Source organism: Astyanax mexicanus, chromosome 5, assembly GCF_023375975.1.
Source record: "Astyanax mexicanus isolate ESR-SI-001 chromosome 5, AstMex3_surface, whole genome shotgun sequence".
Classification (NCBI taxonomy): domain Eukaryota; kingdom Metazoa; phylum Chordata; class Actinopteri; order Characiformes; family Acestrorhamphidae; genus Astyanax; species Astyanax mexicanus.
In genome coordinates this window covers 49,022,125-49,047,419 of record NC_064412.1, presented here as the reverse complement: position 1 = coordinate 49,047,419, position 25,295 = coordinate 49,022,125, and the positions used below count along the sequence as shown (strand labels likewise).

Below are 25,295 nucleotides of genomic sequence, written 5' to 3'. Positions count from 1 at the left end.
TGATGATTATGGCTTACAGCCAATGAAAACCCATTATATGAGATATAATATTACATTTTATTATACGAGATGAATTGGTACTCAGCCCGGGTCGCTGCGGGTCAGCTGACTCCGTGTTTACGGAGGTCTGCCACCGGTTTACGCAATATACGTGACTAAGTAACACAGCACTATGGCTGAATACGAGCTTTACCGCCCTTCCCTGACCCACACAGCGGATTCACAGAGCTGTGTAATCAGTAAACTAATAGTAAAACACGTTTAATTAAGAGAATATTAAATTAATTCAATTTAAAGATCTAGCGGATCGAGTTCAGCCCAGTTTAGGGACAGACAGACACGCCCACATTCTTCAGCAACCAGCTACGTACTGTTTACAGTGGCAGGTCCTGAAAGAAGGATATAGAAGAATAAAAAACAGGCTGTGTTATATATTATTTAATTTACGCGTGGAAAAGATCATCATAAACCCTGGATCACCGTTGACACGGGTTATTATTTGTTTATTTATAGTTTACTTTTTTTATTTTAAATTATAAATTATAAGTTTACGCAAAATAAATAAATTGATAAAATACTTAAAAGAACATCTGAATTTAAAGTGAGCACATGCCGTTCAAGATTTTGCTTAAAAAATCATAATATTCCGACATTTTAAAGTGACACACATTATTATTATATTATAGTATTTTTTTGTTTTGATCAGCTTCCAGGATAAGCATATTTGCAACCGTCCGCACCGTTGCCGATTATTCCTATTGGCGGAGATGAATGTAACGGCCCGCCCAAAAGCAGGATTCGTGTAATTTTACAGGCTGGCCTCATATTACGTCGGCGCTGAAAGTGGTTTCCTATTGGCTGGAGTGTGTGTCAGTTAGAGGGCCAGGCAAACAGGGTAGTGTGCAGCAGTGTCGGGATGGATGCAGGTAAGAAAACAGCAAAACAATTACTCTGCATTTTTACTGATTTTACTCCCTGAGGGATCGATATCTCATTAAATCACTTCTATCGATAAGGGGACTGTTAGGAGTGTACTGAGGTGGATGTCAGGATTTTAAATAGGGAATAAAGGGTGCTTTGTTGGACTGTTCCAGAACTGGAGGAACACAAACACAGGGATGTGGCATTTCACTGTTTAACTGTTTAATATTGATACAGAATATCTTCTTTATCAGCGCGTTTAATGTCTAATAAAATGTAAACACGCTTATAACTGCCTAAAATACACATATAATGTGACGTTTAGGCGTTCACAGCGTGTGTAGGCACTGTAGTGTCTATAGCAGCTAGCTACAGTATGTTAGCTAGTTAGTACTGCTAAGTACAGAGTAAAGTTGACAGTGTTAACGTTTTGTGTGCATTGTTATATATATATATATATATATATATATATATATATATATATATATATATATATATATACAGTGAGTCCAAGAAGTATTTGATCCCTTGCTGATTTTCTTTGTTTGCCCACTAGTAAAGACACTATCCTTCTGCACTTTTAATGGTAGATATATTCTAACATGGAGAGACAGAATATCAAAACAAAAATCCAGAATATAATTTTAAAGAATATATTTTAATTAATTTGTATTTCAATGAGGAAAATAAGTATTTGATCCCTCTTGCCAAACACACTCAATACTTAGTGGCAAAGCCTTTGTTTGCAAGCACAGCGGTGAGACGTTTGTTGTAGTTAACCACAAGTTTAGCACACACACCAGGGGGAATTTTGGCCCACTCTTCTTTGCAGATCCTCTCTAAATCATGAAGGTTGGTGGGCTGTCGCTTGGCAACTCTGACCTTCAGCTCCCTCCATAGATTTTCGATCGGATTGAGGTCTGGCGACTGGCTGGGCCACTCCATGACCTTAATGTGATTTTTCTTGAGCCAATCCTTTGTTGCCTTTGCTGTATGTTTAGGGTCGTTATCATGTTGGAAGACCCAACCACGGCCCATTTTCAGATCCCTGGCAGAGGGGAGGAGGTTGTCCCTCAGGATTGTGCGGTACATGGCTCCATCCATCTTCCCAGTGATGCGGTGAAGTAGCCCTGTACCCTTGGCAGAGAAACACCCCCAAAACATTATGCTTCCACCTCCATGCTTGACGGTGGGCACAGTGTTCTTGGGGTCATAGGCAGCATTTTTCTTCCTCCACACATGGCGGGTGGAGTTGAGGCCAAAAAGTTCAATTTTGGTCTCGTCTGACCACAAAACCTTCTCCCAATAACTTGGTTCATCTTTCAAATGATCATTGGCATACTTGAGGCGCGCCTCCACATGTGCTCTCTTCAGCAGGGGTACCTTTCGGGCACTGCAGGATGTGAATCCATTGTTGCGCAAAGTGTTGCCAATTGTTTCCTTGCAAACTGTGGTCCCAGCTGCCTTCAGGTCATTTGCTAACTCCTGCCGAGTGGTTGCAGGACGATTTCTGACCGTTCTCAGCATCATTGCCACCCCACGAGGCGAAATCTTCTTTGGAGCACCGGGCCGAGGTCTGTTGATTGTCATGTTATACTCTTTAAACTTTCTGATAATTGCACCAATAGTTGTTACTTTCACATCCAACACCTTACTAATCTTTTTGTAGCCCATTCCAGCTTTGTGAAGGTCAACAATTCTGACTCTGAGGTCCTGTGACAGCTCTTTGGTTTTACCCATGTTGGAGACTTGAAATCTGTGTGATCTGTCTGATTCTGTGGACAGGTGTTTTTCACACAAGTGATTAGTGAGAACAGGTGGCTTCAGGTCAGGTAACAAGTTGATTGGGAGTGTCTAACTGGTCTGTAAAAGCCAGAACTGCTAATGAATACTAAGGGATCAAATACTTATTTCACTCCATGAAATACAAATCAATTAATATATATTCCTTAGATTTATTTTCTGGATTTTCTTTTTAATATTCTGTCTCTCCATGTAAGAATATATCTACCATTAAAAGTATAGAATGATCATGTCTTTATTAGTGGGCCAACGAAGAAAATCAGCAAGGGATCAAATACTTCTTGGACTCACTGTATATATATATATATATATATATATATATATATATATATATATAATAAATGTGCTAGTCTATAGGTAGTACATACAGTAAATAATGCTTATGTAGAGAGAGAGAGAAAGTCAGACAGACAGACAGACAGGCTTTAGTTCCTTTTGTTGGAGAATATGGGTTTGGTTCTGTGTTTGTCCAGGTCTTCAGCTCATCCACAGGAAATGGAAGGATTTTATGTTGTCATTAAGAATTAAGAATATTGTATATTTATAATAATATTTAATAGTACAATATATACTGCATATAATATTATGATACTAATATATAATACTGCACAAATTAGGGCTGCATGCTATTGGAATACAGTACAATTGGCTATATACACTATATTTTCACTATAAGTATTTGCTTATCTATCCAAATCAGTGAACTCAGGTGTTCCAATCACTTGCATGACCACAGGTGTATAAAAGCTGCTTCTACAAACATTAGTAAAATAATGTGTCTCTCTCAGGAGCTTAGTGAACTCCAGCATGGTGCCCTGATAAGATGCAGCACCTGTGCAACGAGTCCAGTCGTGAAGTTTTCTCACTACTAAATATTCCACAGCCAACTGTCAGTGATATTATAATACAGTGGAAGCGGCTGGGAACGACAGCGACTCTGTGCTCTGTCAGTGTACAATAACAGAGGAATCACCTTTCACTACATCACTACAGACCTCCAAACTTCATGTAGCTTCAGATTCAATCAAGGTCAGTAGATCTTAAAGAGAATCATGGAATGGAGAGTTTACATGGCTGAGCAGCTCCATCTAAGCCTCACATCACCAAACACAGCAGTGCAGATAAACTGATGCTTTTGACCATATAGTGTACTGTATATAAAAATAAAATGCATGAATTTTCACAAGTTTCACATCATTATAAATACTTGTCAAATAAATAATATGTAAGATAAGCTAAAGTACATTATCTTCAATTTAAGACCAATTTCACAGACTTGATTTTTTTTTTAATTGGTATATTTAATATCTTTAAATATAAATAAATCAATGCAACATTTATTATAATACAGTTCTGCAGCATGCTTGACATTATACTGTATATTCTCTTACTAACATTAATGCAATGCTATTAGACAACTGAATACACTTGGGACATATTACACAGGTAATGTACAAATGCTTGGGCCCACATTGCATCACTGAGTGAATGAGAGGAGAGGACGGGGCATTGTAATGATGCTCTGTTGGAATCACAGCCAGGGATAATTGTGGATTGAACTCTTTGGCTTCTAAAGTATTTCCTGCACTGCAAGAACAGAAAGTATTGGGACAACTCATCAACTTAAGATTTTGGATTCACAGCATTACTTTGAGGATTTGATTGGATTCAGAGACAAGAGAAGTGTTAGAGAGGTCAGGGTGTTGGATTTGATGATCACCATCCGCCTCATTTCCAACTCTCCAGCTCATTCCTTCCGAAAGTATTGGATGGAGCTCCATCATTCCAGAGAACAGTTTCACTGCTCTACAGCTTAATACTGGGGGCTTTATATTCCTCAAGAGCACACGTCTGGCATTAGACATGGTGCCAATATGCTTCTGTTTGTTTGGAAGTAATGGTACCAGACATGCTGTGTGGTACTTTATTTTTGCACATCTGTGTGTACAGTGGGTTCATCTTAAAATATCTGACAGTTTCCCAGACTGGGATTCAGCCTATATTTTTCTTTTAATATAAAATCTCCATTCAGAAAGCTGTGTAGTCAGTGTAATCCCACCCATCGTGTATATTATGGAATTCATTGTTTAAGCCATGTGATAACACAGCAGGCAAATCTTCTTTTTGTTACAATAAAGTATTTTGATGAGGCCAATAAAATTGCTCACCACCAGCAGTGTATGTCCTATAATACTTACCCGCTAAGCCTACCTGTTATACTTACCTTAGTTATTTTAAATTTACCAGTATGTATGAATGTAAGGGGGTAGCTCACTCCATGGGGTAGGCTGTAGGGCTGACTGCTTATTCTGGTGGGGGGGGGGGGGTTCAGGGCAATTATGTAAAGAGAAACGTGTTAATTGTGTACACTATGTTTATGTCAAGCGGTATTGTCACAAGACCTTTAGTCATGTTAAGGGGGTTGGGCTAGGTCCATAGGAGGGAGGGGGGGGGGGGTGACCAGGGGTAGCTCTGTAGGACTCACCTGTTGGTGGAGATGGTGCAGGTATCAGCATGGTACCTCCATCTCCATCAGTGTGGTACCTCCATCCACTCCTTATTTGTTTCATTGTAAGGGAGTTTGTCAAGCATAGTCACAAATACTAGCATTACTAACTCTTTTTTTTTTTATTAAATTACTCTGCCTGCAGCCACTCTGACGTACGACACACTGCGCTTTGGGGAGTTTGAGGATTTCCCAGAGACGCCGGAGCCTGTCTGGATCCTGGGGAAACAGTTCAATGCACTAAAGGGTACTTTAATAAGCTCTCAGTGGAATTAGAGTGGAGTTAGATTAGGATGTGATGAAATGTTCTGAGATGTTCTGTTTTTCCACAGAGAAGGATGATATCCTGTCAGACATTACTTCACGCATGTGGTTCACCTACAGAAAAAACTTCCAGCCAATCGGTGAGTGTTTCCAAATTGTATATAATAAACATAAGCAGGGTTATTTTTATTAATTTAATGTAATATGTATTTTACAATCCAGATTCCAAGAAATAAATGTAAATAATGTAAATAAATGTAAGTAAAAACAGAAGGCAGTATTTGCTTATATGACAGAGCTGTATTTTAGGCTCAATAGAACACAAAACACATGAGACATTAACTTATCTATAACCTAATGGGAGCAAGGCATCACTAGTTCACCTGACTGGGTTTAAAAAGAGGACTTTAGAAAGGTGGAGTCTCTCAGTGTCAAAGATGGGTAGGGTTTCACCAATCTGACAAAAACTGCATCTAATAATTATGTAACAATTTCAGAAAATATTCCTCAAGGTGCAAATGCCAAAGTCCATTTAAAAAAGACTGAGGCACCGAGTGGTCCAGCAGTCTAAAGCCTGCCACTATGAGCGGGAGGTCGCAGGTTCGAACCCCAGCTCATGCAGCTTTGCCATCGAGCTGCCGGCGCACAGAGTGGGCACAATTGGCCTTGCTTCCTCTGGGTGGGTAGATGGCGTTCTCTCCCCACATCACTCCTACGGTGATGTCTGCAGCACAGGGCGTCTGTGAGCTAATGTATCGGAACCGAGTCTGCGCTTTCCTCCGAGCACGCTGGCTGCTCGGCAATACTGCATCAGCAGCAGAAGCGGTGGCTGACTTCACATGTATCGGAGGAAGCGTGTGTCATCGCCCTCCTGGTGTGTTGTGGCATCACTAGTAAAAAGCGGAGTGTTAGTGAGTTGGTTGGGTAATTGGCTGTGTAAATTAGGGAGAAAATGGGAAAAATTTGAAATAAAATTATAAAAAAATAAAGACTGAGGCAGGATGGAAACCTAAAAATAAAATGTTTAAATTCTTTACCAATTGTTCCAATACCTGCAAGGAGAGGGATCATCCAAACAACATCTGCTGCCATCAGGATAAACTATTTAAATACCATCAAATAGACAAACAATACAGCAAATAGACAAACTGTATAAATTTGTACATCAGTTTCAACAAGTTAAAGTATCTGAATGGCATTCATTAGAAGTAGTGTCCATAAACATTTGGAGGTATAGTGTACCAAAACAAACTGGGCATTTGTTTCAGGAGGAACTGGACCTACATCTGACACTGGCTGGGGCTGTATGCTGCGGTGCGGGCAGATGATCCTTGCGGAAGCTTTGATCCGCACACACCTGGGTCGAGGTACAAAGTCTTGCACACAGACTTGCACACAGTCGTCATGTGATGTGTGGTTCATGTTCTTTGTATTTTTCTGTGCATCATTATGACATTTAAAGGGCCAATATTTACTAAAACACAGCAATTGCAAATTTCAAAACACTGAAGAGAGTTGTCTACCTAACCCCTTCTTTCCCAGACATAAAGCTTATGTGGGTTGCCAGGTTGAGGATACTAAACTTACAGCTGTTCATGTTAGCATATTGTGTTATGACTGCATTAGCCAGCACAAGTCTGGAGTAATTGCACTTGGGTGTGGACCAAAACAATCGCACCAAGAGAGGAGGTTGTCTTGGTTCTGTTCCAGGCTTACTCCAGAGCGGTTTGTTTGTGGTGGGAATGTGATGCGACCCATCAAACGTATTTTAAGCTGAATGGTTTATTAGGCATCGCACATCAGGACTTACTATATAGATATCTAAGCCACACATTCCATTAAAAACAATGTGTTTCAAAGCGCTGCGGCTTTGTTCAGTGCACAAATATTAGTGCTTGTCTGAAACATTTGAACCTCTTTCTGTATTTACTTTCTTTCTCTGCGACAGAAAGTCAGAGAAGACTGTGCTTGTGTGGTTTGCTAGGGTGCATTTTGGTGCCTTTAAATTTGTTCCTGTGTGAAAACAAACCAAATCGAGGGAAACCGCTCCAAGTATATAAACTCCTCAACTGTAAACTTTCACACCCTTACTTAGTAGTGACTGTGATTCTAATTACTTTGTTAGCTACATTAGCTTAGCCTATCGTTCTAGTACTTGTTCGGGGGAAAATTAGCAGCTTGTAGTCCTTCTGGGCTGTAAGCCTTCTCTCAACCCCGCCCAGGTTGACAACTTCAGACCGGTCTCACTGCTACCCTTTCTCTCTAAAACACTAGAAAGAGCAGTTCTAAATCAGGTCTCTGGCTTCCTCTCCCAGAATGACCTTCTGGACCAGAACCAATCTGGGTTCAAAAAAGGACACTCTACCGAGACGGCTCTGTTGTCTGTGACTGAAGCGTTGAAAACTGCCAGAGCTGCAGGTCAGTCCTCCGTGCTCATTCTGCTGGACCTCTCGGCCGCATTTGACACAGTCAACCATGACTTCCTCCTAACTATACTCTCAAACATGGGGATCGCAGACAATGTGCTGTCATGGTTCAGATCGTACCTCACTGGGCGCTCGTTCAAGGTGTCGTGGCAAGGACAGCTGTCCTCAGCCCGCTCCTTATCCACTGGGGTTCCCCAAGGTTCGGTACTGGGACCCCTTCTCTTCTCCATATACACCACCTCTCTTGGTCAGGTTGTCCGCTCACACGGATTTTCCTACCATTGCTTTGCTGATGACACCCAGCTATACCTGTCGTTCTCACCTGAAGATCACTCAATCTCTGCACGGATATCGCAATGTCTCTCTGACATATCCTCATGGATGAAGGAGCATCACCTTCAATTAAATATCTCAAAGACTGAACTTCTGGTTATACCAGCAAAACCATCTTTTCAACACAACTTCTCTATAAGTATCGACTCTCTCTCTCTCTCTCACCGACAAAGGTTGCTAGGAACCTGGGTGTTCTGGTTGATGACCAACTCTCCTTCACACACCATGTGGCCTCAGTTGCTCGGTCCTGCCGCTTTGCGCTCTATAACATCCGAAAAATTAGACCGTTCTTGACGCAACAGGCCACCCAACTCCTGGTGCAAGCGGTCGTCATCTCACGCCTCGACTACTGCAATGCCCTGCTAACTGGCCTCCCGTCCTGTGTAGTAAAACCACTCCAGATGATCCAGAACGCAGCAGCACGTCTGGTCTTCAACCAGCCAAAACGGGCACATGTCACCCCGCTGCTCATTGAGCTCCATTGGCTACCAGTTGATGCTCGCATCAAATTCAAAGCTCTTACAATCGCCTACAAGGTGATGACAGAACAGGCTCCTTCCTACCTGCACTCGCTCCTGAAGGCTTACGCTACCTCCCGGCCGCTGCGCTCCTCCAATGAACGTCGCCTCGCTTTGCCAAACATTCACACAAAGCAATCCAGACTGTTCTCATACAGAGTTCCCCAATGGTGGAACAAACTACCTTCCACTACCAGATCAGGAGAGTCTCTCGCTATCTTTAAGAAACTCCTGAAGACACAGCTCTTCAAAGAGCACTTACTCTCTTAACACCTCTAACACACTAACTACTTCTAACCTCATTTCCTTCTTCCCCTCCTTCACTCCTCTATCCTATTATTCCCCTTTGACCTCCTTTTATCCCTATCCAAAGTTGTTTTACCTTTAAACTTATTTTACGTTGTACTTGACTATTGTAAGTCGCTTTGGACAAAAGCGTCTGCCAAATGTAATGTAATGTAATGTAATCTGCAATGCAAATATTTAATGGTGTTTTACTCAGTTTCTGTTCATGGAGCTTTTTACAAGAAAGCCAAGTCTGCAGCATGTTGTGTTTGTCTTCTATTATGTTCCATACCTGGCAAATTGGAGTGTGAAATTGGCAGGCAGTGGGTGGGGTCAGAGACTAAAACACAATACTGTCTAACTGGCTGAAGCTCTGTTGTCAAGAGCTGACAGCTTAAACCTACCATGTTTCCTTAGTGCATGATCACACATTTATATTATTTCATTAGTAATTACACAAAATATCATACATATTGGTCATTTAAAAAAAATGTCCCATTTTGTTTTCTCAGACTGGAGATGGGTAGCAGGCCAGAGACAGCGAGAGGAGTACATCAGCATCCTCAATGCCTTTATAGACAAGAAAGACAGCTACTATTCCATCCACCAGATCGGTAAAATGCAGTCTGACTGCTAAGTGATATGTTGTTTAATTAGCCAGAGTGGTCTAGCTGTGCTGTATTCACAAATTCAGTCAGATATATTGATTAAACTAGCTCACAGTTGCTTACCCGTTTTTCTTTCAGCTCAGATGGGAGTCGGGGAAGGCAAGTCCATAGGCCAGTGGTACGGCCCAAATACGGTGGCACAGGTACTCAAGTAAGTCGAGAAGCATTCTTGCATTTATCAAATTTAGGACATTAGGAAATATGACACTGGTTATAAATGACACTGGTTACACTAAATTAGACTAAAATGCCAAATTTTGTCCCTTGAAAATGAATGACTAAACACTATAGACCCCTGCACTGGCCTGTGGGATATGTAGGCAGGGTCTCCTACATTGAATGTGGATGTGACTTCTGGATTTCTGCCAGAGTCACTATAGTGTCTGTTCAAAAATGGACAATTCTAGCCAGATGCCGCTGGTCACCATCATTACCCACCACTGCACTGTCCACTGTGGGTGGTAATATTAGCCTTCTGTGGTGTATTCCTGGTACACAAGTGACACTGTGGATAGAGAAATCTTCAATACCCACCCAGCTTCAGAAATACGTATCATCCCATCCATTTGAACCCACGATCAGACCTCACTACAACTCCCATAGTTCACCTGACCTTATCATTAACATGCTGATCAATGTTCAATTAACCTCACTCACAAGATAGCACTTTACAACTTATACAGGCGTGGTTATTCTCAACCGTCTCCATGGGTAACACTTTAATCACTTTAAACATTTTAAATACTGCTGTCTCATGACTTTTGGCATGTCTATGTATGTTAAACTGTTTTCTTTTTGTTCTTTGTGCATGTGGCTTAACTATACTGACTTTACTGGTTAATTTCACCTCCCACAGGAAGTTGACAGTGTTTGACACATGGAGTCGGCTGGCCATTCACGTGGCTATGGACAATACTGTGGTCATTGAGGAAATCAGTGAGTAGACATTAATGAAATGTGAATACATTTATCCATTTCTATCCAATTCTTTCTCCCCAATTTATGCTATGACAATTACCCAACCCACTCATTTGGACTTCCTCTATGACTAGTAAGGCTCCAACACCAACACATGACCAGCACACGCCTCCTCAAACACATGTGAAGTCAGCCATTACTTCTTTGAAAACTGCTGCTAACGTAGCATTATTTGGTAGGTTGCGTTCAAAGGAACGCTTAGCAACTCAGCTCTGATACATTAGCCCACAGACGCCTTTGCTGATCGACATCACCTTGAGAGTGATGTGAAAAGACAGTGCCATCTACCCACACAAAAGGAGCAAGACCAACTTCCCGGACTATGGCTGCCGATGGCAAGCAGCATAACTGGGATTCGAACCGTCAATCCTCGGATCACGTTGGCAGCGCATAAAAATCTTGTCATACACTATTATTTTACATCGAATCGAAAATGCATTGTAGTTTGTGATTTAGAACAGATTAGATTTATGGTGTTTTTTGTTTTTGTTTGATTCCAGTAGGCTTCAGGGAAATGCATTATATATTATCATTAGGAACCTCTACAACTCCATGCTGGCATGTTGCAGCGTTAGACATGTTACATACTGCTTTTGTATGTGTGTAATTTTATAAATTTAGACTGATATGGGTAATGTTTATTATAATTTTCTGGTTTCTGGTAAGCTTTACAATGTCTCACTTCTAGGTATATAAAATGATTATGCTTCACTCATCACTTTTGGAAAAGGGGTGGAGTTTAATTTGCAATCCAGGCCTAATGAGCCATCACCACTGCAGTATTGTATTAATATTCTTGTGGATAAATGCATTTAGTCCCCAGCAGCTGGAAAATTCAAGCACTGACTGTACGGAAAAAAAAAACTTCCCAGCAGAGTAGAAGCTGAGTGCAGCAAAGAACAGACGGTTCTCTTATTAATGAGCAGGTATCTAGATACCTTCAGAAATATAGGGCCAATTTCTTGAACAGGGACCAAGCCTTCATTCACTCTGTAGCCAAAGACTAGGCTGGGAAACTGCCCCATACTGTGTCTGAAATCATGTTTTGGAATAGAATGGTAAAATTCATGTTTAATTTATGTTATATGCTGTTAATCTGTCCATTTCATTAAAACATTCTCAACAAAATATAAAATATAACAGCTGTGATTTGAAGCTCTGTACTCATAGCTGTCTTTTTTGTCTTCCTCAGAGAAGTTGTGTATGCCGTGGTTGGATTTTGAGAGGGGGGCGTGTGCGGAGCCGGGCGGACCCCCTGAGATGAATGGGTGTCTGGAAGGGGCGTGTGCACTGGCAGAGGAGGCTCTGTGGAAACCACTGGTTCTGCTCATCCCCCTGCGACTGGGCCTCAGCGACATCAACGAGGCCTACATCGAGACCCTGAAGGTCAGATCAAGCACTGTGATTAGTTCAGTGTGAAAGCAGCTGCATTTAGAGGGCGGAATACACCTCACCAGTTTTACACAGCAGAGCATTCTTTATGATCAACACTATCGGTTGTTTTAGTTTGTGAAACCAGAGACTGTAAAAAAGATGGACGCCTTGTCGCTGTTCCCATTCATTCAATGAAAATGAAGCCAAAATCTTCCGCCATGTTGGCGATCCTGAAACCCGAGTCTGCGCAGTAGAGACCAGAGGAGGGAGAAAGACTGTGGAGAGACAGCCTACTCATTTAAATAACCCCGCCCTTGCGGGCTGCCTCCACAGAGATTACACTCTATGGTCCCACCCATACAGTCATTGGTCCCACCCCGGCTAGGTGTAACCCAGCCCTTTTACAATAACCACACCTTTTTGAATAGAGCTGAATAACGTTTTATAAAACGAATTCTGTGGGGATATTACACAGCTTTCTGCAACCGAACAGCAAGGGGGCGCCCGACCTGTGGTGGCTTCACTTTTGAGAGACGATGCTCTGTCCAGCTACAGTATACACAGTCTATCTGTGAAACAATATTGATACTTGGCATCGGTATATGTTTATTAAAGCATAGGCGCTCTGAACTCCCTACAGGGTTCGTACGGCCATGAAAAACCTGGAAAAGTCGTGAAATTTGAAGTTTTGGAAAAATAAAAATATCCAGAAAGTTTTGGAAAAGTCATGGAAATTTGCTCTACAAATGTTTGTTTCAGTTTATCAATGAAAAAAAAATATTTTGAGCTAACAATATGTGCCCGCTCAGAGTTAATTCAGTAATTTAGCCTTAACACAATGGAGCTACCAGGATCTGACACATATGTTATTATTAAAAATTGTGCCAATTTTTTTATCAGATTAATTTTAGACATACTATAATCAATTTTAATTAAAGTTTTAGTTTCTTTTTTTTGTATTGTCCATGTCTGCATTGATGTTTTAAAAATCATATGGCCATAAACGTTTGCCTTGAAACCATGGAAAAGTCATGAAAAAAAAATCATGGAAATGTATTATACATGTATGAACCCTGTCCCTAGGACTAACCCACCACCTCCCGTTTAACTTACTAAAGGTACTGCTTTAAATAAATTGGGTAAACTTGTGATGAGGAATACTGGTTGTGAAATTCAGTAAAACTGGAACCAATAAATCCATAATTCCTGGTATTTGCTTATTTAGGAGTATTTAATCTTCTGGAGTAACACAGATGTTGTAAAGTACATTTTCACAGATTCACAGTATCGTGGGAACAATTCATTATGATAACATATTATGAGATGCCCTTTGATTTCCACCCCTAGTCCTCACTGATAAGTTTGAATTAATGCTGAATCATTTAATGCTGATATTTTAGTTTTGCTATTTTAATCACAAATTGTAATAAATCAGTCTCACTCTTGTTTAGTTTAATGCTTGTTTTATTGATTGTCTCATTAAAAATGACACACAATAAACTGAGCTTTGTTTAGCATTTGTAATCTTGATGGAGTATTAACTCTAGTGAGTGAGTTTAACTGAATTATTGATGTATATAGGAACTGTCAGTGGCCTCAAAAATGTTTAATGCTACTCTTTTTCTTCCTCTTTAATTGAATGTGGAAGTGTGACTGGTTTATGAATAAACACACAGTGGAAAGGCGCTACTCATTATTATGTGCATATTTCCATTGTATCTAAAGATTATTGTGTTATGTTATTTAAAGTGCTTCTATGTGTCAATCTCATCCACAGCAATGTTTCATGATGCCTCAGTCTTTAGGAGTCATTGGGGGGAAGCCCAACAGTGCACACTACTTCATCGGCTTTGTCGGTAAGCACCGCCACTCAGATCGAGCTGTCAGATCAATTAAGTACTGAACAAGTGAAAGCTGAAGTGCATTTAATACATTTGAGGTTTACCTTATGCTGTGCCTCGCTGATGCTGCCCCCTGCAGGTGAGGAGTTGATTTACCTGGACCCCCACACCACTCAGCCATCTGTGGAGCCGTGTGAAAGCAGCCATATCCAGGACGACTCTTACCACTGCCAGCACCCTCCCTGCCGCATGCATATCTGTGAGCTTGACCCCTCTATAGCTGCTGTAAGTACAGTTTAGCTCAAGTGGTCCAAACTTTAATCAATGTATGTAGTAGCCTCGCTTGAAAGTTGATTAATCTCAAATACTCCATGGGCAGATAAACAAACATGAACCACTTAGCATATGATGCATTCTGCAAGGTGTGCACATCAAATCAGTTGACTTTTTTTGTTAAGGAATTATAAATATATTAAACAATCCCTGTGATATCATTGGTGAACTGGTTAAAAAACAATGAATATACAGATTTTCCTGAGCAATGCTGGCGGTGATATTCATGACTGAAAAAAAAACAGGCTAAATAGCTAATTTGTCATTAAAGTTCATGCTGAGCTTATGTATTGTGCAGCTCTAATCTACAGTGTGCTATACTGCTAAAAACCTGAACCTTGTTTAAAATTTTATAATTAATATGTTGAGATTATATTGCCAAAAGTATTTGCTAACACATTGTTAAATCGTCAAACTCAGGATCCAATCACAATAATGAAGATCACTCAATCTCTGCACGGATATCGCAGTGTCTCTCTGACATATCCTCATGGATGAAGGAGCATCACCTTCAATTAAATCTCTCAAAGACTGAACTTATGGTTATACCAGCAAAACCATCTTTTCAACACAACCTCTCTATAAGCATCGACTCTCTCTCTCTCTCACCAACAAAGGTTGCTAGGAACCTGGGTGTTCTGGTTGATGACCAGCTTCTCTTCACGCACCATGTGGCCTCAGTTGCTCGGTCCTGCCGCTTTGCGTTCTATAACATCCGAAAAATTAGACCGTTCTTGACGCAACAGGCCACCCAACTCCTGGTGCAAGCGGTCGTCATCTCACGCCTCGACTACTGCAATGCCCTGCTAACTGGCCTCCCGGCCTGTGTAGTAAAACCACTCCAGATGATCCAGAACGCAGCAGCACGTCTGGTCTTCAACCAACCAAAACGGGCACATGTCACCCCGCTGCTCATTGAGCTCCATTGGCTACCAGTTGATGCTCGCATCAAATTCAAAGCTCTTACAATCGCCTACAAGGTGATGACAGAACAGGCTCCTTCCTACCTGCACTCACTCCTGAAGGCTTACGCTACCTCCCGGCCGCTGTGCTCCTCCAATGAACGTCGCCTCGCTTTGCCAAACAAACATTCACACAAAGCAATCCACACTGTTCTCATACAGAGTTCCCCAATGGTGGAACAAACTACCTTCCACTACCAGATCAGGAGAATCTCTCGCTATCTTTAAGAAACTCCTGAAGACAGAGCTCTTCAAAGAGCACTTACTCTCTTAACACCTCTAACACACTAACTACTTCTAACCTCATTTCCTTCTTCCCCTCCTTCACTCCCCTATCCTATTATTCCCCTTTGACCTCCTTTTATCCCTATCCAAAGATGTTTTACCTTTAAAATTATTTTACATTGTACTTGACTATTGTAAGTCGCTTTGGACAAAAGCGTCTGCCAAATGTAATGTAATGTAATGTAATGTAATAATGGCAACAGGTGCATAAAAGCAGCACCTAGGCATGCAGACTGCTTCTACAAACATTAGTAAAAGAATGCACCTGTGCAAAAAATCCATTTGTGAAATTTCCTCCTCATTACTAACAGTCAGCCAACTGTCAGTGGTATTATAAGATGACAGCAATGACCGCGACTCTTGTAAGTGTAAAATAACAGAGGGAAGTCAGCGGATGCTGAGGAGCATAGTGTACCAAATTTCTGCAGAGTCACTACAACAATATACACCTCCAAACTTCATGTAGCTTCAGATTAGATCAAAAACAGTAGAACGTAAAGCGCTTCATGGAATAGAGCATTTCCATGGCCAAGCAGCTCCATCCAAGCCTTACATTACCAGCCACATTGCAGAAGAGTGAATACTCTTGGGAATATTGTGTATATTGGATGTACATTATCAAAAATGTGTCTAAATTAATGTATGATTAATTAATATACATTACCTGTTACTGAACAGCTCCGATGCAAAACTGAAAAAGCTGTTTTCAGACACAAACACATGTTGCCATTTGCTGCTGCCACATATGAGATTGATCTTTTTTTTTTTCTTTTTTCTTTCAGGGTTTCTTCTGCCAAACGGAGGACGACTTTGATGACTGGTGTGCTCATATTCGAAAAGTGAGTCTTTTACCTCTATCTTGTTTTTTTTTCAAGCTTTGCGTAGATAATTTCCATAAGCTTTTCTGAATGTCATGCTTTTATTTTGCAGTTATCGAGCTGTAAAGGAGGTCTGCCCATGTTTGAGCTGGTAGACAGTCAGCCGTCACATCTACTCAACACTGAAGTACTTAACCTCACTCCAGGTAATCTCATATTCTCATCACAATGCGACTCGAAACATGATGTGAGTTTATTATTGGCTATGGGCAGCAGATCAATGCGCTGACACTATGGCCCATAATCACGAGTTTGGATCCTGGGTCATGCTGCCTCTCCATCAGCAGCCGGAGTCTGGGAGAGTACAGTTAGTTGGTCATGCTCTCTCTCTACTTATTTACATAGTGATGCTGGTCAGCACAGGCATCTGATAGATGACGTATTAGAGCTGTTGATCCGGCACTTTTCTTCAAGTGTGTTGTAATTCTGCAGTGTATAGGTGTGAAAAGTGACCGAGAACCACGGTCCAACCCAAAGAAGTAGTCTCAGTCCATCTACTGAACCATGGTCTGGTTCGTTTGCAGCGTAAAAAAACACTTTTCTAGGTGGTTAAAATTTTGGACCAATTACAGGAAGTTGAGTCAGTCTTTTCTCAGCCTTCAAACAAACCAGTGGAAAAATGAACCAGTGTTGTGCTGAAATCTGACTCCCCCTGGCATGTAGGCTCATCACACAGCAGTATGGGTACAGCAGACTTTGCTGGTGATTCTGTATCTATTGTAACTGTAGATTAACTCTTATTTATAAACAGAAATAAAGAAACCTGAGGGGACTCATTCTGCTGTAAGACACACCTGCATTGTCCGCACATCACCTGGAAAATCAACTCACTTATCTACAAACCAATTAATGTGAAGTTTAGTAACTTCACACTTGACCTCAAGCAGTTTGGACTGTGTGTCTCTCCACTCTTCCTCCAGACTCTGCTCCCTTGATTTTCAAATGAAATGTAAAATTTACTGATGATCAGTGATGGTTTGGAGAGACATGTCATCTGCTGGTGTTCACTGTGTTTTATCAAGTCCAAAGTCAGTGCAGTGTTTTCCCTGAAAATCTGTAAGCCATAATTATCCACAATAAAAAAAACATTTTTAATAGATTACTCTGTGTGTAATACATCTATATAATGAGTTTCACTTTTTGAACTGAATTACTGAAATCAAGTAACTTTTCAATAATATAAATTTTTTTTGAGATGCACCTGTAGTACAGCACTGCTCAGTTACGAAACTGCAGTGTGAAAACAAAACTAACCAGACTAAATACAGATACTAAATATACTAAGTATAGTGTACCAAACACATGAAGTGTGGGATTGTGGTCTTAACTTTCAGGTGTGAAGCATTTTATCTAACACTGTTTATCACTCCGCAGATTTCTCGGACTCGGACCGACTCGAGCGATTCTTCGATTCTGAAGATGAAGAGTTTGAGATCCTGTCTTTGTGAGGAAGAGGAGGAGCCTGATTCTTTAACTGACAGCTCAGTGTTAGACTCCCCTCAGCGGAGGAACGGGGGTCCGAGAGGAGTAGTACCACTGACATGAACCCTGCCTGGCATTTTGTGGCATAGGCACCTGCGTCACACAGCTTTTTGCTCTACAGCTATACTGACTGCTCTCCGCCTCATCCTGAGTAACCCTGAGGTCAGAGGTCACCGAGGTCGGGACGAGCTCAGTTTGTGCGTATTCACATTAACCTGTATCCATTTGAGTCTTAACACTTCGCTCTTTTCAGTGATCTGGTGCCTTTTACCCTCCGACCCTCATGCAGATTCGCCATAACTAAGCGTTCGGTGGTCATCAGGAGCATGGCTGATCGGTTATGATTATTTCGAGTGTGCTCTCGACCAATACTGCTAAAATCTGACGTCTGTAGCAACTTGTGAACGGAAGATGAATGGGAAGGTTACAGACCAAGTAGGTTAGCTTGTGTAATACAGTCTGTTTAAAATATCTGTATACAAGTTTATTTTAAGATTATTTATTTACCCAACTGTTCATTTTAAGTAAGATAAAACATAAATCAATAAAAAAAATTCTACATGAACCACTTAGCGTTTGTGAGTTCTGTGCTGTTTAATTGTTAATGTAATGTTTGCTTTCGCTATACTCATTCCGTAAGGCTATGAAGGTGCATAATACACCAATCCAATCAAAGAATATGTAGATGATAATGACAGGATGTAGTAAAGTTGTTTAGTGTATTAAGTCACTAAGCTGCAGTGTGAAAATAATCAAAATTAGCCAGAATAAATATACACAATGCAATGTAACAAAACTAGTGGTATCAATCGATTTAAAATGCAATCTGCTTAATCACAACAAAATTCTGTGATAAACTATGATTCATTGCAATTTTTTATAGTGGATATTTAAATGTAAATAAAAGAATGAATGTAAGAATGCAATTATATGTATATTAGTGGTGTCAATTATAATACTAGTATATACTTGTATGCTTGAGTGGAGATAAAATCAACATAGGGTGCTGGAATAAAGCGGATTGTAAATGTCTCAGCGTGCGTGCGTGAGAGTGAGAGAAACATAGTTGGAAGTGTTCAGAGCGCGCCGTTTATACATTCAGCCAGACAGACAGCAGATCAGTGCGTTGGGCGCGAGCGGGGCAGATTACGGCAGAAGTAGGAGTCAAACTTGGTGCCTTAATTAACTTGCTTAAAAAAAAATAGTAACGCGTTACTAATTCCAAATTAACAGAGTGTGTTAACTCTAACAGTGACAGCCCTACACAACCTTAATTTTGTGGTGGGATATATGACAAAATGCTGGAAATCACTGATGTAGACTATGCAGAACAGATCTATACAGTCTAATTGCTTCAGTAAATTTTATTGTGAGGTTTTTATTTAATGTGTACACAGTTCTCATTAACCAGTCAAGAATACAGTTCTCATTAACCAGTCACCTCCACAGCTCTCCAACAGGCAGATGTTGGGCGACGTCGATGGTTTTCTCACTCGCTGATTTAATATCTGTGTGAACCTCTTCAATGCTTCTAGACGCATCAATCACCTAAAAAGTTAAACAGATTCAGTAAAGTCTCATTAATTCATCCTGGAGAACATGATTTATACTGAACTACATGGTAACATGATGCATGACAAAAAAGATAAATAAATAATTTACCTTCCAGTTGATTGATGTATCGTTCCTGATTTCTTCAAACCTCTGTTGGACCGTCTGCTGGAAGGAGCTGATCTCGTACCGCTCGGCTCCGAACTGCCCCCGCTGAGCTGCCACCTCGGGGCTCAGCTGCAGGAACATCACCAGGTCCGGCTTTGGTAGGCCCACATCAGGCTGCTTACACCAGTCCAATGAGAAGCCCTGAAGAATCAGAACATGTCAAAACCTCGGTCCCGTCTCCTGTTCAAATAAATACAGGTTTTAAACCAGCTGTGACGTCTGGTACTCACGGGTTTGGCGCTGGTGAAAGCTACTCCAGAAAAAGCATAGCGATCCACCACCAGGTTAATTCCCTGCTCCAGCTTCTCTCTGATTAAAGGCCTGAGCAGATGGTAGAAGACAGAATTAGTAATACGTCGACATACAAACTAACAGTGTCCCATGGAAGCCAAGGAACACTTCACTTTTGTGATAATTATTTTGACAGAAAATGGATTAGCACTTAATAAAAATTGACATCAAGCAAAAATTCAAAACAATTTTACTATTATTATTCTTTTTCTTTTTGTATTTCTGTGGTGTTGGGACTCCTTGCCTCTGTAACCTGATACCTTGGCCAGTTATGTGATAAAACAGTAAACTCACTCTGCTTTTCTCTTTCACTTTAGAGACAACAGAAACACTAAGCATGGGATTTAAATGCTGAGAATATGTTTAAATGTGTAAGGAGCTGATAAACAGTGAGTATGGATGTTGTCTTGTCCCTTATTTGGTGTGTATAGACATTTTTTAAACACAGAGTGAGCTGAGTGCGAGAGGCCATTATCGCTCCCCTTGTTTCTCCACAGTGGGGTGCACGGTGTAATATCACACTTTAACAAAGTGTCGACAATGAATTTCTGTGTCACCAAATTTGCATAGTATTCGATGTTGCCCTGCTGAACACTGTTGAATTAAACTCACTTACAAGATAAAACCTCACAACTTATACAGGTGTGGGTGCTCCTAATCCGTCCCCTGGAATAACACTATGATCAACTTACATACATTCAGTTATTTTGAAACCAAAATTTTAAACCACTTTGAAACCAATAATAATAACGGAATAAATACAAAAACTAACACTAGTAATAACACAATTACAGACATGTACAAAAATAATAAAATGTCTGAAACTGGAATGAATTCACTGTGGACATTTAGGAGTGATTAAAGTCAAGAAAAAGTTTAAATAATTTTAAAAATAAACATTAAAAATGTCTTGTTGAAAATAAACTTTTTTTTACCAGTCACATGACTTTTGAATGCATTTTCAGAACTGGCCTGAGGCTCTTATGAGATTTAACATTCTTTAATGGGCGAAACCCTCTCTACTAAACCAAGTCTAACGAGCCTGAGAGTCTGACGAACAGGGAGTACTCGCTTCTGCACAACAATAAATTAGCCCAGCTGTTAGTTTCATTTTATGTTAATATGTGGTGTTAATATCTGATTTCATATTTAAAAGTAATAATAAAATGCTAAACAAATATAAGATATAAAAAAATCTCCAGCAAAGTTAAACAGAAGGTATTAGGCCTTACACTAACTCCCAGCGGTTTGCAGAGAAGAGCAGATGTACAGTGTGATCCTCCAGGTTACTCTTCTTCTCCAGATATGAACTGATCAGCTGTCCGATCGGTGTTGTTCTGTCTAAGCACAACATAATTAAAAAATAAAAACTTCATACTGATGGTCAGTAGTGGTTTGGAGAGTCATGTCATCTGCTGGTGTTGATCCACTGTGTTATATAGTATAAAAATTGAGAGATACTGATATTTGAGTTTTTGGCTATAAGCCATACTCAACCATAAAAGACAAAAAAAAAACACACTTAAAATAGATCACTCTGTGTGTAATACATCTATATAATATATGAATTTCACATTTTGAACTGAATTACAAAAATAAAGTAACTTTTTAATAATATTCTCCTTTTTCGAGATGCACCTGTAGTTGTGGGTAAAAATGTATTAGTGACAGGGTAAATTACCAGATACTCTCTTCATTATAGCACTTTCGCAGGGACTAAATACTGACCATTATACATGACCATAATATAATTATAATATAATATAATTATAATATGATATGAGTGTGTGATAATAAATAGCAATACTACTAATAATGCCCTTATAAACAAATAGTCTTAATTTGACTCAAATTAAAAAAGTCTGTGCTTCACCTGACTGACAACCGTCACTGATAACTGAAGAACACCTTATAAACATACATTTTTGGTTATTTTACATCTTTCACAGTTGATGATGAAAAAACCTTTATTTAACACTGCCTAATAGCTTTTGGGTACAGGTATCAAGGTATGAACTGAACATGCCCAATGCTGACTGACTGACCCCGCCCCGTACTTACACGGCGAGCGAGATGTAAATATAAATGCATTTTCAGTGTGAACCGAAAAGAAATTACTGCATTTAACTCAAGCTGTCCATACACTACACAACTTAAAAAAGACTCTGAAAAGACTTTTAACAGACTGAAGCCTGACACCCTCTCATATCTAAAGACTCGTCACAGACTTTTAAGTCACAGAATAGTCACAGGCTAAGACTGCTAACTGCAAGACTGCAACAAGATTCTTTCTGAGATTCTTTCCCCTCATGCATCTGGTGGAGTTTACATACAGTATATATATATTACACATTATGTTACACATAATGTGTATATAAATACTTTGATTTATCAGAGTATGTATAACTTGTGTCCCCATCAACAGTTTATTCTTCTGCCACACTGTTGGTTCTTGATATTTTTAATAGAATATATTTTGTGTTCAATTCTGCCTATAAGCTTAATTTCCCCCCTTTTTTGCTACAACCTTGTATAGCAAAGAATTACAGTTTCACTGCTGTACATTTGCCCTTTAGATATAATTAATGCAATAAAGAACATTATTCTTGCCAAATGTGCATTTACGAAACTTATTAAACATTTTGTGTATAACTCGTCTGAAACAAAAGAAAACTAAAAAAAAATAAAATAAAATAAAAATAAGTAACTCTTTCAAAGTGTCTTTTTTAAGGTCACTTTGCCGGTCCCAAGCTAAGATATAAAAGGAGGGTTGAACGTAGAATAGCAGTTCCTGCTAACTGCTACCAATTTTTTTTTAATGTACTTTTGTAAAATTATTTATACAAAGCATTAAGTCATTAAGTTATTTTGAGAAGTGACTGCCTATTTCAAAGGCAACAAAATTTGTCAATTTGTTTAGAGTTCAATTGTAGTTCTTACATATTTATGATGTTTCTTCCTTACTTTTTTTCTGTCCTACAAAGTTGTAATTCCTTTACATCTTCAAAAATATGTATTATGCAAATTAGATAATGACGTTAGGTAAGGACTTCTAGGACAGCCAATAGCTACATTCCTTACTAAGGAGTTGGCCACATCTGTCCCAGAGCTCTTCTGGAACAAGGGCAAGCGTGTTCACCACCGACGTCACTGATATAAATAAATAAATGCCTCTTATGTAACATTTTATTCAGATAAACCTTTTTAACCAATGTTCGGTCAAGTTGTGTTACTTAGTGGCTGTGCGCATGTACTAAACTCTGGGTTTAATTTTTACTTTCTGGACCTGGGTTACCCACCTCTAGTTTTTCCTGATAATTTTATTTTTCCCCCCGGGTGCATTGTACAATCTGGTCTCACAATCATCGTTTGCTTAAGGGTCACAACCGTGTTAAAAGTAATAAAAAATTTAATATAAAAAAAATATATATATATATAAATGCTTTTAAATTAACTTTATTGCCTTAACTGTATTCTGATCCAGCGACTTAGTTATTCAAAATAGATCATATCGACACTTGCATGCAACATGTTCTAATAATTTGCATTTTTACAATTACACATTAAACACAAGGGAAGCACGGTTTGACAGAACAAGCGTTCTGGTAATTCGTGTGTAACGTGTGGAGGTGCACAGCTCATAACCCTCTGTTTAGCCGCCAGTGTGAATCAGAGTCCAGCAGTAAAATACTGTTTTGTTTCTTTTTTTTTTTTACCGGGGAATCTGATGATCTCTGCCCGGCGGCCGTTCTGCTGCAGCGCCTGCACCAGCCGCGCACATTGCGTGCTCTTCCCGGCCCGGTCCACTCCCTCCAGCACGATCAGCACTCCCCTCCGGAAAGTCATAACTTGATCTGTTATACAGAATCCAAATAAAAATCCTGAAATTTAAATCTAATCAGCTTTTCGCTGGAGTCCCTGAGACTCCCGCGTCTTTTTGCAGTCAACAAACCGCTTAGCAACTTCCTTAGGACGTAAGAGTCCAGGGGTATCAGAATAAAAGCCCCTTTTACTCAGTAAACCAAATGCAAGATGTTTAAGTTGATTCAACATTGATTCACAGTTAGAGCTTTATAAAATACAGTACCACCTTCTTATTTTTTTTATTTAATTTATTTTATAGATTAGATTTATATTAAACATGTTAAAGGTCTCCTTCTGCTAAAATCCACGTTTTCTTGTTCTTTGTGAAATAATATAGGTCTCTTATTGTTTTTCAGCTTCCATTGTCTGCAGTAGCCAGTGAAAGAAACGTTTCAGAAATATGAGTTGATCAGAGAGATGTAAAGTGTCTACGTCAACCAGTGTGTTTATGGCCTCGCCCGCCTCGGCTCAGGACTGCCCACAGGCGGTGCTGAACCCACGCTACAGCATTATGAGCTATAGTTAACATTAGCTATCTTGTGTAAGAAACTGTAGGTTTAAATCGGATCTCCGGTTGATTCTGCATTTTATAGAGAATAAATATACACTAGGGAAGCATGGTTCAATTATCATGTTATCAATGGCGTTGTGACAAAGGGTCTGACTATATAGTGTCTCCCACTCTTTTATATTATAATTATATATCTATTTTTACTTATTTACTTATATTTATATATCTATTCCTCCCCCACACCACTGCACCTTGTTTTTGTCTCATGTATGTCTATTTGTGTCCCTGCTGTAATGTACACATAGTGTCTCCCATTCTCCTTTATTATATCTATTATCTGTACTTGCTGTAAAATTGGGAAGGAGAGTAACGTAATTTCAATTCTCTGTATGTCCTGTACATATGCAGTATTGACAATAAAACTACTTGACTTGACTTGACTTGACTAGGTGCCAGATTGACGTTTTTTTAGTAATAGGATCAGCCAATCAGAGCGCACCTCCTCCTGTGCACGCATGTGAATGATGCATGCACCTTTTATATTCTAGAAAGTTTTGGGGAGAGGTCGCCATCTTTCACTGCTTTTATATTATTTAGTTAGCAGTTTATTACTGTATCTTGTGTCTTGTGTGCGTCTAGAAACGTGAGTACACTTCCTTATTTAGTGTTTGTATGCTGTCTGGTGTATAAATAGGCAGGATTTATGTTTAAACCTTGCTTCATTTAAATAGCGGAGGTAATTTTGTACCGCGAACTATTTTGCGCGAGTTACCCGCGAGGTTGCAGTGCTTAATGTTCATCTGTTGTCTTCATATTGTGCGTATTCATGCTTATGGTGTTGATGTATGTGTAAAATGGTTATTTGTTATCTTTATTTAGTAAGCTATGATGGGAAACAGTGGCATTTCTGACTTATTCTTAACTAGTAAATGTAGCATTTGGTATTTAGCTTAGGTCAAGCTCTTTCATATTTGTTTGTAAGCTACAGGATATACTGATGCTAATTTCTTTATTATTGTATTATGGAGTAATTTCTCCTTTGTTATTTGTTTC

The 25,295-nt window shown here is 39.7% G+C and overlaps 2 protein-coding genes across 3 annotated transcripts; one reads left to right on the top strand and one right to left on the bottom strand.

The window, feature by feature from the left end:
* Positions 1-826: 826 nt before the first annotated feature.
* Positions 827-18,422, top strand: atg4b (autophagy related 4B, cysteine peptidase). Of its 2 annotated transcripts, none has more exons than XM_022675448.2 (13): positions 827-926; positions 5,376-5,477; positions 5,563-5,634; positions 6,763-6,861; positions 9,569-9,670; positions 9,803-9,875; positions 10,581-10,660; positions 11,895-12,088; positions 13,854-13,932; positions 14,057-14,202; positions 16,280-16,336; positions 16,428-16,521; positions 17,750-18,422. In XM_022675448.2, exons 1-13 carry the CDS (start codon positions 917-919, stop codon positions 17,821-17,823), a joined length of 1,182 nt encoding a protein of 393 aa, XP_022531169.2. In that variant the 5' UTR covers positions 827-916; the 3' UTR covers positions 17,824-18,422. The 2 variants fall into 2 exon arrangements, with proteins under 2 accessions (XP_022531169.2, XP_049335272.1); XM_049479315.1 differs by lacking the exon at positions 827-926 and adding an exon at positions 3,670-3,753.
* Positions 18,423-19,206: 784 nt separating this feature from the next.
* dtymk (deoxythymidylate kinase (thymidylate kinase)) lies at positions 19,207-23,841 on the bottom strand. The gene is made up of 5 exons (XM_007253658.4): positions 23,584-23,841; positions 21,100-21,208; positions 19,807-19,897; positions 19,520-19,717; positions 19,207-19,405 (listed from the first exon to the last, which is right to left on the bottom strand). Exons 1-5 carry the CDS (start codon positions 23,711-23,713, stop codon positions 19,295-19,297), a joined length of 639 nt encoding a protein of 212 aa, XP_007253720.2. The 5' UTR covers positions 23,714-23,841; the 3' UTR covers positions 19,207-19,294.
* Between the last annotated feature and the right edge of the window lie 1,454 nt (positions 23,842-25,295).